The 13,711-nt window shown below is 42.9% G+C and overlaps 2 protein-coding genes across 2 annotated transcripts in view; one reads left to right on the top strand and one right to left on the bottom strand.

The window, feature by feature from the left end:
* The window catches only part of KPNA3 (karyopherin subunit alpha 3), a 101,096-nt gene that overhangs the window by 16,167 nt on the left and 71,218 nt on the right, over positions 1-13,711 (top strand). The window lies entirely within an intron of this gene.
* On the bottom strand, positions 7,563-8,546 carry LOC136404420 (major facilitator superfamily domain-containing protein 9-like). The gene has a single exon (XM_066383727.1). The coding sequence runs from the start codon at positions 8,526-8,528 to the stop codon at positions 7,818-7,820; it is 711 nt and encodes a 236-aa protein (XP_066239824.1). The 5' UTR covers positions 8,529-8,546; the 3' UTR covers positions 7,563-7,817.

Genomic DNA, 13,711 nt, shown 5'->3' with positions numbered 1-13,711 from the left:
TTACTGTTTTCCCTATGTTGTGCTTTATATCCATCCCCATGAGATTCTGTAACAAGCAATTTGTACTTCTCCTCCCCCCCCCAAGTTAGAAGCAAGGAGGCAGTCATACAGACTCTTGCATGCACCCAACCGAGATCCACCCAGCATGCCCACCAGGGGGCGATGCTCGGCCCCTCTGGGACATTGCTCCCTTGCTCTGCTGCAATCAGAGCCATTCTAGCGCCTGAGGCAGAGGCCATGGAGCCGTCCTCAGCTCCTGAGCCAACTTTGCTCCAATGGAGCCTTGGCTGCAGGTGGGGAAGAGAGAGAGAAAGGAAGGAGAGAAGGAAAGGTGGAGAAGTAGATGGGAATCAAACCTGAGACTTACACACGCTGGGCCGATGCTCTACTGTTGAGCCAACCAGCTAGGGCCGCAATTTGTACTTCTTAATACTTTCACCTTTTTCATCCATTCCCTAAACACACCTGGCAATTGTCAAAATATTCTTGTTATCTGTGAGTCTGTTTCTGTTCTGCTTGTTCATTTATTTTGTGTTTTAGATTCAGTTGTTGATAGATGTGTATTTATTGCCATTTTATTTTTCATATGTTTTATCTTTACTTTTTTCTTCTTAAAGAAGTTTCTTTAACATTTCTTGTAATTCTGGTTTGGTGGTGATAAACTCCTTTTGCTTTTTCTTGTCTGGGAAGCTCTTTATATGTCCTCTGATTCTAAATGATAGCTTTGTTGGGTAGAGTAATCTCGGTTGTAGGTCCTTGCTTTTCATCACTTTGAATATTTCTTGCCAATCCCTTCTGGACTGCAAAATTTCTGTTGAGAAATCAGCTGATAGTCTTATGGGAGATCCTTTCTAGGTAATTAACTGCTTTTCTCTGGCTGCTTTTAAGATTCTCTCTTTGTCTTTAATCTTTTGCATTTTAATTATGATGTTTCTTGGTGTGGACCTTTTTTGTTTCATCTTGTTTGGGATTCTCTGTGCTTTCTAGACTTGTATGTTTATTTTCTTCATTAGATTAGGGAAGTTTTCTGTCATTTTTTTTCAACTAGGTTTGCAATTTCTTGCTCTCTCTTTTTTTACAGCACCCCCATAATATGAATGTTAGTACCCTTAAAGTTGTCTCAGATCATTTTTTGGATTCTTTTTTCTATTTGCTATTCTGATTGGGTGTTTTTTACTTCCTTATATTCCAAATTGCTGACTTGATTCTCAGCTTGATGTTCTCTACTGTTGAGTCACTGTAAATTATTCCTTGTTTCAGTTATTGTTTTCATTTCTGACTGGTTCTTTTTTATGGTTTCCATTCCTTTTTTATGCTTATTATTTCTTTGTTGAAGTTCTCACTAAGTTTCTTGAGCATTCTTATAACCATTGTTTTGAACTCTGTGTCTAGTAATTTGCTTGCCTCCATTTTGTTTAGTTCTTTTTCTGGAGATTTCCTTAGTACTTTCATTTGGGACATGTTTCTTTGTCTGTTTTTTGGCTGCATCCCTGTGTTTGTTTCTATGTATTAGGTGTGCCCCTGTGTTGGCTTTGGGCATTGATCTGTTGTAGTGGAGCCTTGTCACAGGAGGGTGGCGGGCAGGGAGTTGGTCCCCAGGTTGCTGCTACTACAGAGGAGGAGCTGCTGTGCAGGAGTTGACTCTACAGAGCATGACTTTCCTCAGTGGGGCTGTTGTGCTCACCAAGTGTGCCCCTTGAGTGTGTCTCTCATCCCATCTCTTGGGATGGTCTGAAGTTGTCTACCTAGTTTACTAGCTCTGGGACCTCCTGAGAGGTGCAAGATCAGCCACTGCCTGTGACCTGCCTGGGGCCACTCTGCACAAGCTACAGAATGATATGCTGATGGCTGCTACTTGTGCTGGGCTTGGAGGTGGCCAGGAGAGGCCAAGCTGTGAATCAAGGGCACCTGCCACTAGAGCCAGGTTAGGGGCCTCTTAGCAAGAGGTATGTGATACATAGAGGCCAGATACTGCTTGTTTGAATGATTTTAGGAGATTCCTAAGCATGAGCCAAAACAGGCTGTTTGTATTAAAAAGTCACTGCAAATGGCTTAGGTGGACCTGAAAGTTGGGTGGGTAAGGTCTCAGGGAATTACCTGGGCAGGGCAGATAGTGAGCCAGGTTATGGAAGCTCAGATATGGGACCTGCCTGCCAACTCTGGGGGCAGTATCTCAAAAAAGGAACAATAGCCTCTGCCAGCACTTTTGTCTGTCAGAAAGCTGCCCCTCCACCCAGCTCTTGCACTGATGCCCAGTAATCCAGTTCCTCCCTGTATGTCACTGGTTCCTTTCAAGCTGCTGCCGCAGTGTCAGAGCTTAGAGGGAGTGAGTCTAAGTAAGTGTGTGTGCAGGCCCTATCAAGAGAAACTGCCTGGGACTACCTCGGCTCTCTCAGTCTGCCATAGTCCCTGCTGGGGACTATGCCAGAAGTTACAGGGACTTATATTCCTGGATCTGGAACCCTGAGCTAGGGTGCCTAGTGGGGCTAGGACCCCTCACTCATCAGAGAGCTTCTGCATCTAGATATCCTTTCAGATTTTAAACTGCCACACATGGATGTGGGACTAGCCTGCTCTGTCTACCAGTCTCGTCTCACTGTGGCTTCTTTATACATGCTTAGCTGAAGGGCTTCTGTTCAGCCAGATTTCAGGCAGTTCTGAATGATAGTTTTTCTGTAGTTTAGTTGTAATTCTGATGTAGGTGTGGGAGGATGTGAGTACTGTGTTTATCTATGCTGCCATCCTGACATCTGTGCTGCCATCTAGACCAGGTATCCCATCCATATAAATATGAACTATACATATTTCATTTCTGTATTCATTCATGTAGCTCTAGCTCATTCATCCTCATTTCTGGTAATAATCGTTGCCGCAGACCAGCGTGGCTAGTAATTGTCCAGGTCCTGAGTGAAAATGGTGCGGAATGAAGAAATAAACTCAGAGAGAAAAAGGATAGGATCGGGAGGTCTCTTTGCAGCCTTTAGCTTGCAAGAGCAGAGAAATAACCCCAATCTGCTTTATTTATAGGGCAGAGTAAAGTCATTAGCAAATTAAAAAGATTTCTGATACAAAGAAAGGCAATTCGGCCCTGGCCGGTTGGCTCAGCGGTAGAGCGTCGGCCTGGCGTGCGGGGGACCCGGGTTCGATTCCCGGCCAGGGCACATAGGAGAGGCGCCCATTTGCTTCTCCACCCCCACCCCCTCCTTCCTCTCTGTCTCTCTCTTCCCCTCCCGCAGCCAAGGCTCCATTGGAGCAAAGATGGCCCGGGCGCTGGGGATGGCTCCTTGGCCTCTGCCCCAGGCGCTAGAGTGGCTCTGGTCGCGGCAGAGCGACGCCCCAGAGGGGCAGAACATCGCCCCCTGGTGGGCAGAGCATTGCCCCTGGTGGGCGTGCCGGGTGGATCCCGGTCGGGCGCATGCGGGAGTCTGTCTGACTGTCTCTCCCCGTTTCCAGCTTCAGAAAATACCAAAAAAAAAAAAAAAGAAAGGCAATTCAAGAATTCTTCCCATTCTTACCAAGTGCAGAAAACTCCCACCATACATAACATCTTAACTTCACAAAACAAAGGGTAAAAAGAAAACTGCATTTAGTCTCTCCGAGGGACGGTGGATAGGACGAGTAGAAACACTCCAGCATCACAGCTAACATGGAGGTGTGGGAAAGAACTTAGCCTTAGCAACTTAACCAAGCAAGTGAAGTGGGGGGTTGGGCAGACTGTCTGCTTACTGCCAGTCCCCCCCACCTCTGTCCCCCAAAAATCTAAACCACAAGGATCCTGTCAGCTTGCTGTCTCCAACAAATTGTTATATATCATAATCTATTTATTGTCTTTTGAATGAACATTTGAATTGTTTTCAGTATTTTTGTTTTTATTTTTTGCTATTATGAACCAATAATGCCAGAAACCACTTGTATATGTCATCTCATGGTGCATACATGCAAAGCTTTCTTTGGGATTTATACCTTGGTGTAGAATTGCTGTTTTTGGGTGTTTTTCCACTTTTGCAGATTTTGCTAAATTGTTGACCAAAATGGTTGTGCTAACTGACCTTTTACCAGTTCCTCTATATCTTCATGAACACTTCCTGTTATACCTATTAATGTTTGGCAGTCTTAAATGGAAAATGCTATCTCAGTTGTCTCAGTTTGCCTTTTTCTGATTAATGAAGTGGCCCACCTTTTCATGGTAATTATTGTTTTATCTTCTATCAAATGCCTTTTCTTTCTATTTTTTCTATTGTCTTTTCTTATTGATATGTGAGTTCTTTATATATTCAGGGTATTTGTTATTCACTATTCATGCTACAGATATCCTTCCTGTTTGGCTTATCTTTTCACTTTTTGTGTGGCATCTTTCAAAGAACAGGAATTCTAAATTTCAATTAATTATTTATTTTTAAAGTGAGAAGCAGGGACACAGAGACAGACTCTTGCATGTGCCCCGACTGGGATCCACCCAGCAAGCCCCCTACTGGGGATGCTCTGCCTATCTGGGGCTGTAGCTCTGTTGCTCAACAACTGAGCTATTTTAGTGCTTGAGACCAGGCCGTGGAGCCATCCTTAGCACCCGGGTCAACTTGCTCAAACAATTGGAGCCATGGCTGTGGGAGGAGGAGAGAGGAAAAGAGAGAGGAAGAGACAGAGAGAAGGGGGAGGGGGAGGGGTGGAGAAGCAGATGGTCACTTCTCCTGTGTGCCCTGACTGGGAATCAAACACGGGACTCCCACACGCCGGGTGATGCTCTACCACCAATCCAACTGGCCAGGGCCTTAGGAAACTTTTCTCTGTTCAGGGATCAAAGTGAAAAATATTTTCCTTTAAAAATTTAAAGTATTGGCTTTACAAGTTTTTGAACTCTCTGAAATTGATTTTTTCTTTTTCTTTTTTTTTAGCAAGAGAGACAGAGAGAGGGACAGATAGGGAAAGACAGGAAGGGAGAGAGATGAGAAGCATCAGTTCTTCGTGCAGCACCTTAGTTGTTCATTGATTGCTTTCTCATCTGTGTCTTGACCAGGGGGCTACAGCATAATGAGTGACCCCTTGTTCAAGCCAGCAACCTTGGGCTTAAGCCAGTGACTTTGGTCTTCAAGCCAGCAACTTTTGGGCTCAAGCCAGTGACCATGGGGTCATGTTTATGATCCCACGCTCAAGCTAGTGACCCGATGCTCAAGCTGGTGGCCTTGGGGCTCGAACCTGGATCCTCTGCATCGCAGTCCAAAGCTCTGTCCACTGCACCACCACTTGGTCAGGCTGGAATTGATTTTTCTATATGGCATTATAATAGGTATCCTGGTTCATTTTTGTCTCCACATGGTTAATTATTTGGGCCAGCTCTGTCTTTTCTCCAGTGGTCTGCAGTGCCATCTTTATCAAGTTTCATATATATAGTTACATATTTTCTATATTACTAAACATAAATAGTAGTAAATTACTATTAAATATCCAGTCAGGCCCTGGCCAGTTGGCTCAGTAGTAGAGCGTCGGCCTGGCGTGCGGGAGTCCTGGGTTTGATTCCCGGCCAGGGCACACAGGAGAAGCGCCCATCTGCTTCTCCACCCTTCCCCCTCTCCTTCCTCTCTGTCTCTCTCTTCCCCTCTCGTAGCCAGGGTTCCATTGGAGCAAAGTTGGCCTGGGCGCAGAGGATGGCTCTGTGGCCTCTGCCTCAGGCGCTAGAATGGCTCTGGTTGCAACAGAGCAACCCCCCAGATTTGCAGAGCATAGCCCCAGGGTGGGCGTGCCGGGTGGATCCTGGTTGGGCACATGCAGGAGTCTATCTGACTGCCTCCCCGTTTCCAACTTCAGAAAAAATAAATAAATAAATAAATAAATATCCAGTCAATGTTCAGGTTTCCCCAACTGTCTTTTTTTTTTTTTTTTTTTAAGTTTAACTGAGCAGATTTAATTTCCCTGAGGTCATATTCCATACAAAGACTGTCCATTACAGCAGTGGTTTTCAAACCCAACACAACAGTCTATACAAAGCAGTCATACGTCTTGTGAAAATGGTCCAAGGGGGTCTGAGGTGGGCATGTCTTCTCCAGGGTATCCTGACATTGCTGGTCCCCAGAACACACCCTGAATAGTAGCAACATATTAGACTATTTAGGAGGAGTCATAAGAAAATATTTATCTAAAAAGAAATTAGGTGAACAAAACACTAACATCACTATTAGAGAATAACCAAAATGTTTCTCTAATCTCTATACTAAGAGCAGTCTTTGGTTTTCAGTATTTCCATTGATCTGATTAATTGTAAAGCCTCATTAAATAAAGGCTTTAATTTCAAAAATAAAGTGCTGTGATTTAAAAAATAAAAACTAGGCTATATTTAAGGGCTTCTAAGAAACTTGTTTACTTCTGAGTGAAGAAAAGACAATCTTTAGATATATTCTTATGAAATTCTACTTCACTACAAAAACCCTTGGTTATTTATTGTCCTTTGAGTCTAACCTCCATGACGAGTTAATACAGTCCTTAAGGGCAAGGCCATTTTATATCATATTTCAGTCTCCTCAAAAGGAAAGAGTATTTGTTTAAAAGTCCAGAATTAAAATAATAAGTTTATATTTTCTTATAGTTAGACAAAGGGAAGGACAATCTTCAAACTTCCAATTAATTCTTTATAAATATTTGAGTTTGCCCCACATCCAAATTCTAAAACCACAGAAATATTTTTCTTCTTTACATACAATAAGTACTGAAGTTATAAAATGTTAGTGTTATAATATTATTTATATGTATATTAGGTGAAAACAGGAATAATATCCTTGTAGACTGATTAAGAAGATTGACAGGAATGTGCACTTTTATACTTTGTGTGAGGAAAAGAGGGGGAGTTCCTAAATAATTTTTATTAATAACATGTCATCCAAATAGTCCGGAAGTACCTTACAAAAACCTTCCTGCGAGTCTGTCTAACCTCACTCTGAGCACTAATTTTGGAATGGCAGCTCCCATCTAGGCCAGGAAAGGCACCAAAATGTGTCCCTGTAGACCAGGGTCCCCAAACTTTTTTCACAGGGGGCCAGTTCACTGTCCCTCAGACCGTTGGAGGGCCGGACTATAAAAAAAATTATGAACAAATCCCCATGCACACTGCACATATCTTATTTTAAAGTAAAAAAATAAAACGGGGACAAATACAATATTTAAAATAAAGAACAAGTAAATTTAAATCAACAAACTGACCAGTATTTCAATGGGAACTATGGGCCTGCTTTTGGCTAATGAGATGGTCAATGTCCAGTTCCATATTTGTCACTGCTAGCCCTAACAAGTGATATGATGTGCTTCTGGAGCCGTAATGCGTGCGTCCTGTGTCACCAGAAGTAGTACTGTACGTGAGCGACTTAGCGCTGCGGCGCCGCCACATACAGTACTCCAGGAGCACAGGATGCGGATGCTCCTCTCACTGACCACCATGAAAGAGGTGCCCCTTCCGGAAGTGCGGCGGGGGCCGGATAAATGGCCTCAGGGGGCCGCATGCCGCCCGTGGGCCGTAGTTTGGGGACCCCTGCTCTAACCCTATCACTGTTTTCCTATCCTCCAGCTCTTTCCGCTGTGATTTAACCTCACTGGCCCACCTAGGAAGGGAAGACTTTCAGTATTCTGTTTAGTATCTTCCCTTTGGCTAGGCTCTGGTTTCTGATCATACCTCAGGCCTAAATGCAGAGCTGGAGGCTGACCTGGCCAAACCCACTTGGAAATAAGTCCTTTCACTTAAGACTACCCACCCCTTACAAAACACCCTTCTCACATGGCTCTGTCCCTCATTCACACACCACATATTTTGCTTCTTTGTGTTGTCCAAATCCATTCTATTCACTCTTTAATCCATCACCACCATAGTGAGGTTTGTTTAGTGACATTATGAAAACAGCCACAAAGAGTAATGCAGCCCCAAGACTGGGGGGGCCACAAGGGCTGACCTCCTGGGCAAGTCCGGGGAGAAGGGGGTTGATGACCCGGCCCATTGCTGTCACTGACTGCCCCACGCCTATGAGGGTACCCTTGGCCTGGGGCCCACCAGCAGTTAGCTGGAGGTCTCTGATACAAGTCCTACCAATGGCAGTGGAGGAGAAGACGACAGCTCCCACAGTGGGGGCCATACAGTAGAGCAGCAGGAGCAAGAAGGTGAGTGCACTGGAGTGTAGCAGGACCTTGTAGCAGTTGTGCTTGTACAGCCACATGACGGGCCCCAGGACTAAGCCCGCCAGGGTCCCCAGTGCACTGCTGTAACTGATGAGGTAGCTTGTCACCTTGGGCCTCATCCCAAAGCGCTCCTCAAGGGCCAAGACAAAATTATTGTAGTACAGCATGACTGCCATGGCCATCAGCAGGTGCACCAGAAATATGTCCCACAGTTCAGAAAAGATCAGGCTCTTCATGTTTTGCAATGTGAACATAACTTCCATCCAGGGCAGCCTCTGGGTCTTCTCACTCACCATGCTCCCAGGGGTGGGGCTCGCCTCTTGCACTTCACAGTTTGTCTTTTCTAAAGGAGCATGGTTCTTATGCAATTGCAGCATGTTCTTTGTACTGCTAACCTTCCCTTCACTCCATGGAAACAGGCAGAATAGACCAGGGGCTCTGATGAGGGAGAGCTGAGAGGACTAAAGTTGCAGGAATATTGTGTAAAATTGGAGGCCCCAAGGAGATACACTGTTGCTGAATCCCTGTGCTGAATCATTCTCCAGGACTGCAGTCGCCATCTTTCCCCAACTGTCTTTTATATGTAACACAAACACACACATGTGCATGAGTGTATAAAACAATTTTTTTGGATCATTATCCAAATAAGGTTCATTTATTATGATTGGTTGATATGTCTCTTACATCTTTTTAAATCTATAGATTCCCACTCCCATTTGCCAAACCACTGCCCCGTCTTTTTACCTTGTTGCTTGTTATTGTTAGAGAAATGAGATTGTTTATCCTGGATTTTGCTAGTTGCAACCCCATGGTGTTTAGTATGGCCTTCTGTTCTCTGAATTTTCTGTAAATTGGTTGTTAAGCAGACGTCTCCAAACTAAGGCATGCGGCCCCCTGAGGCCATTTATCTGCCCCCCCCCCCCCCCCCCCGCCGCACCTCTGGAAGGGGCACCTCTTTCATTGGAGGTCAGTGAGAGGAGCACTGTATGTGGCGGCCCTCCAAAGGTCTGAGGGACAGTGAACTGGCCCCCTGTGTAAAAAGTTTGGGGACCCCTGATATAGAGGTTTGATATGATTAATTACTTAATTTGCCAAAACTTATTTATAGGTGGTATTTTATACTTTTAACTTTTATTTACTGTATTCAGTGGTTTTAAGGAGTTGTAGCCATTATCACAATCAATTTTAGAATGTTTTCATCACTACAGAAAGAAACTGTATACCGTTTAGCAGTCATTCTCTATTCTTTCATCCTTCCCATCCATATAACCCCCCTTCCCCAGATATAAGCAACTGATCTACTTTCTGTCTTGTTAATTTGCCTGTTTAGGACATTTATGTAAATAGAATCTTATAATACGTAGTTTTTTGTAACTTAGCATATTGTTTTCAAGGTTCTTGCATGTTACTAGTATGTGTCAGTTCTTCATTCCTGTTTATTGCTGAATGATTTTTTTTCCAAAGTGAGAAGCGGGGCAGGAGTCAGACAGATTCCCTCATGTGCCTGACCAGGATCCACCTGGCATGCCCACTTGGTGACAATGCTCGGCCCCTCTGGGACGTTGCTCTGCTGCAATCAGAGCCATTCTAGTGCCTGAAGCGGAGGCCACAGAGCTATCCTCAGTGCCCGGGCCAACTTTGATCCATTGGAGCCTTGGCTGTGGGAGGGAAAGAGAGAGATAGAGAGAAAGGGGAGGGGGGAGGATGGAGAAGCAGATGGGCTCTTCTCCTGTGTGCCCTGGTCAGGAATCGAACCTGGGACTTCCATACACCGGGCCGACGCTCTACTGCTGAGCCAACTGGCCAGGGCCCTGATTTTTTTTTTATGAGAGAGACAAGCAGGGACAGACAGTAAGGGAGAGAGATGAGAAGCATCAACTTGTTGCAGCACTTATATTTGTTCATTGATTACTTTCTCATATGTACCTTGACCAGGAGCCGAGCCATGACCACTTACTTAAGCCATTGACCTTGGACTCAAGCCAGCGACCTTGGGCTTCAAGCCAGCGACCATGGAGTCATGTCTATGAGTCTGTGCTCAAGCCAGTGGCTCTGTGCTCAAGCTAGTGAGCCCACACTCAATCCAGATGAGCCTATGCTCAAGATGGCAACCTTGGGATTTCAAACTTGGGTCTTCAGCCTTCCAGGTTGACGCTCTATCCCAGAGGTCCCCAAACTTTTTACACAGGGGGTCAGTTCACTGTCCTTCAGACCGTTGGAGGGCCAGACTATAAAAAAACTATGAACAAATCCCTATGCACACTGCACATATCTTATTTTAAAGTAAAAAAACAAAACAGGAACAAATACAATATTTAAAATAAAGAACAAGTAAATTTAAATCAACAAACTGACCAGTATTTCAAAGGGAACTATGGGCCTGCTTTTGGCTAAGAAGATGGTCAATGTGTTCCTCTCACTGACCACCAATGAAAGAGGTATCCCTTCTGGAAGTGCGGCGGGAACCAGATAAATGGCCTCAGGGGGCCGCATGCAGCCCTCGGGCCATAGTTTGGGGACCCCTGCTCTATCCACTGCGCCACTGCTTGGTCAGGCTATTACTGAATGGTATTGCATCATATGGATATGCTATATTGTATTATAGCATTCATCAGTTTATGGACATTTAGGTTGTTTTGGGCTATTGTACATAGCTTTGCTATAAATAATTTATGTACAGGTATTTGTGCAGATATATGTTTTCTTGTTTCTTGGGTATATACCTAAGAGTAGAATTGCTGGATCCTATGGTTACTTTTAAGGAACTGCGAGACTTTTTCTTAGTGGTTACTCAATGAGATGCAAGCAAACACCGAGAGGCAATTTAAAGAGCTCAGAAAACAAATTAATAAACAAAACAAGTACCTCACCAAGGTGACTGAAACTTTAAAAACAGAGATGAAGAACTTAATGCATGAATTGAAAAATGAGCTAGCAAGTTTACTAATAGAACAAGGCAGATAGAGGAAAGAAACAGTGATACTGAAGGTAGGCAACTAGAGATGCTACAGAGAGAAGAGAGAAACTCACGAATTAAAAAAATAATAGATTTCTATGAGAATTGTCTGACTTCATCAAAAAGAACAATATAGAAATAATGTGTATATCAGAAGAAGAAAAAAAAGGAGAAGGGAATTGAGAGCCTATTTAAACAAGTAGTTGATGAGAACGTCCCAAGCCTATGGAAAGAATTAGATTCTTGAATCCAAGAAGCAAACAATGCCTAGTTACCTTAACTCAAACAGCCCTTCTCCAAGGCACACTATAATAAAACTGTCAAAAATCAATGACAAAGAAAGAATACTCAAGGCATCTAAGGAAAAGAACATAACATATAAACGAAGGCCAATCAGGTTATCATCAGACTACTCAGCAGAAACTACAGGCCAAAAGAAAGTAGACCCAAACATTCAAAGTACTGAAAGTGAGGAATTAGCAGCCAAGAATACGATATTTGCCAAAGATATCCTTCAAATATGAAGGAAAAATAAAAATTTTTTTAGACATACTGAAACTGAGGGAATTAATCACCAGAAAACCCCACTGCAGGAAATACTCAGGGTGGTTATTTTACTGGATACAAGGAACAAAACACAAAACTACAAGTAAAAGCTCCAACAAAGTTACAGTATAAACAAGGATAATCTATGACAGCAAAAACATAAAATGGCATAATGGTCTGAAGTAGCAAAGGAGGATGGAGTGCAAAAGCACTCATAAGACAAAGGACTCGTATATATGAAAATATTTTTCTCAATAACCTAATTGCAGCCACCCACAAAAAAACCAAAACTGAAAAACATAGCTCAAGAAAAAGAAAAAATAGATGAGGGCTGGCTTGTAGTGGCCCAGTGGATAAAGCATCGAACTGGAATGCTGAGGTTGTCATTGCAAATCCCTGGGCTTGCCTGGTCAAGACACTTACGAGCATTGATGCTTCCTGCTCCCTCTCCCTCTCCCTCTCCCTCTCCCTCTCTCTCTCCCTCTCCCTCTCCCTCTCCCTGTCCTTTCCCTCTCTTCCCCTCTCTAAAATGAATAAATAAAACCTAGAAAAATAAAAAAAATAAAAGTTTTTAAAGAGAGGAAGTAGAGGAAGAAGCATGGAATACCACCAAACAAAAACAATTGACAGAAATACAAAATAACCAAAGATACAGAGCTACCAGAAAACAAAACATAAAATGGCTATTTGAAATCCTCATGTGTCAGTAATTACCCTAAATGTAATTGGACTGAACTCACCAATAAAGAGACACAGAGTAGCAAATTGTATCAAAAAACAAAACCCAACTATATGCTGCCTTCAGGAGACACATCTAAGCTGCAGGGACAAAAGTAGACTCAAAGTGAAAGGTTGGAAAATGATTCTACAAGCAAACAATAAACAAAGAATAGCTGATGTTGCCATACTTATATCTGACAATACTTACTGCAAGACAACAAAGGCAAGAAGAGGCAAAAATGGACATTTCATAATGGTAGAGGGGTCACTATATCAAGAAGACATCAGCCTGGCCTGTGGTGGTGCAGTGGTTAAAGCGTTGACCCGGAATGCTGAGGTTGCCAGTTTGAAACCTTGGGCTTGCCTGGTTAAGGCACATATGGGTGTGGGTGCTTCCTGCTCTTCTCTCTTTCTCTCTCTCTTCTCTAAAATAAATAAATAAAATTTAAAAATAAAATAGAGGGCATCGCACTTCTTCATATATATGCACCTAATCAGGGAGCACCAAAATATTATATATAAGACATGTACTAACAGAACAAGAAAGAGAGGTAGACAAATACATAATTGTATTTGGAGATCTCATTATACCATTGAAAGCCTTGATAGATCATCCAAACAGAAAATCAGTAAAGAAATATTGGCCTTAAACAACACACTAGACCAGATGGACATAATAGACACTTAAAGAACATTTCATCCCAGAACATCAGATTATACATTTTTTTTCCTACTGTGAATGAAACATTCTCAAGGACACACCATATGTAGGGCCACAAAACTAATCTCAACAAATTTAAGGAGATTGAAATTATATCAAGAATATTCTCTGATTATAAGTCTTTGAAATTATAATTCAACTGTAAAAAGGAATTAAAGCCCACAAAAATGTAGAAACTAAACAGTATACTTCTAAATAATGACTGGGTCAAGGAAGAAATAAAAGCAGAGATCAAAAGATAGAGAAAATCGAGAATGACAACATGACATATCAAAACCTCTGGGATGCAGCAAAAGCAATAATAATAGGGAAGTTTATATCATTACAAACATAAATCAAGAAACAAGAGGCCCCACCTGACCTGTGGTAGCACTTTGGAGAAAACATCAACATGGCATGCTGAAGTAGCTGGTTCGAAACCCTGGGCTTGCCCTTTCAAGGCACATATGGGAGTTAATGCTTCCTGCTCCTCCACCCCCACCTCACTAAAATAAATAAAAAATAGAGGTTCCAAGTAAATGACCTGATATTACATCTGAAGGAACTAGAAAAGGAACAAAGGCAATCTAAAGTCAGTGGAAGAAAGGAAATAGTAAAAATTAGACAAGAACTAAATG

The sequence above is a fragment of the Saccopteryx leptura genome, chromosome 4, assembly GCF_036850995.1.
Source record: "Saccopteryx leptura isolate mSacLep1 chromosome 4, mSacLep1_pri_phased_curated, whole genome shotgun sequence".
Lineage (NCBI taxonomy): Eukaryota > Metazoa > Chordata > Mammalia > Chiroptera > Emballonuridae > Saccopteryx > Saccopteryx leptura.
This window is presented reverse-complemented; position numbering and strand designations above follow the sequence as displayed.

Bases quoted from the DNA above. Each gene is read 5' to 3' on its own strand.
- LOC136404420 (XM_066383727.1), bottom strand. From the start codon at position 8,528: ATGCTGCAATTGCATAAGAACCATGCTCCTTTAGAAAAGACAAACTGT.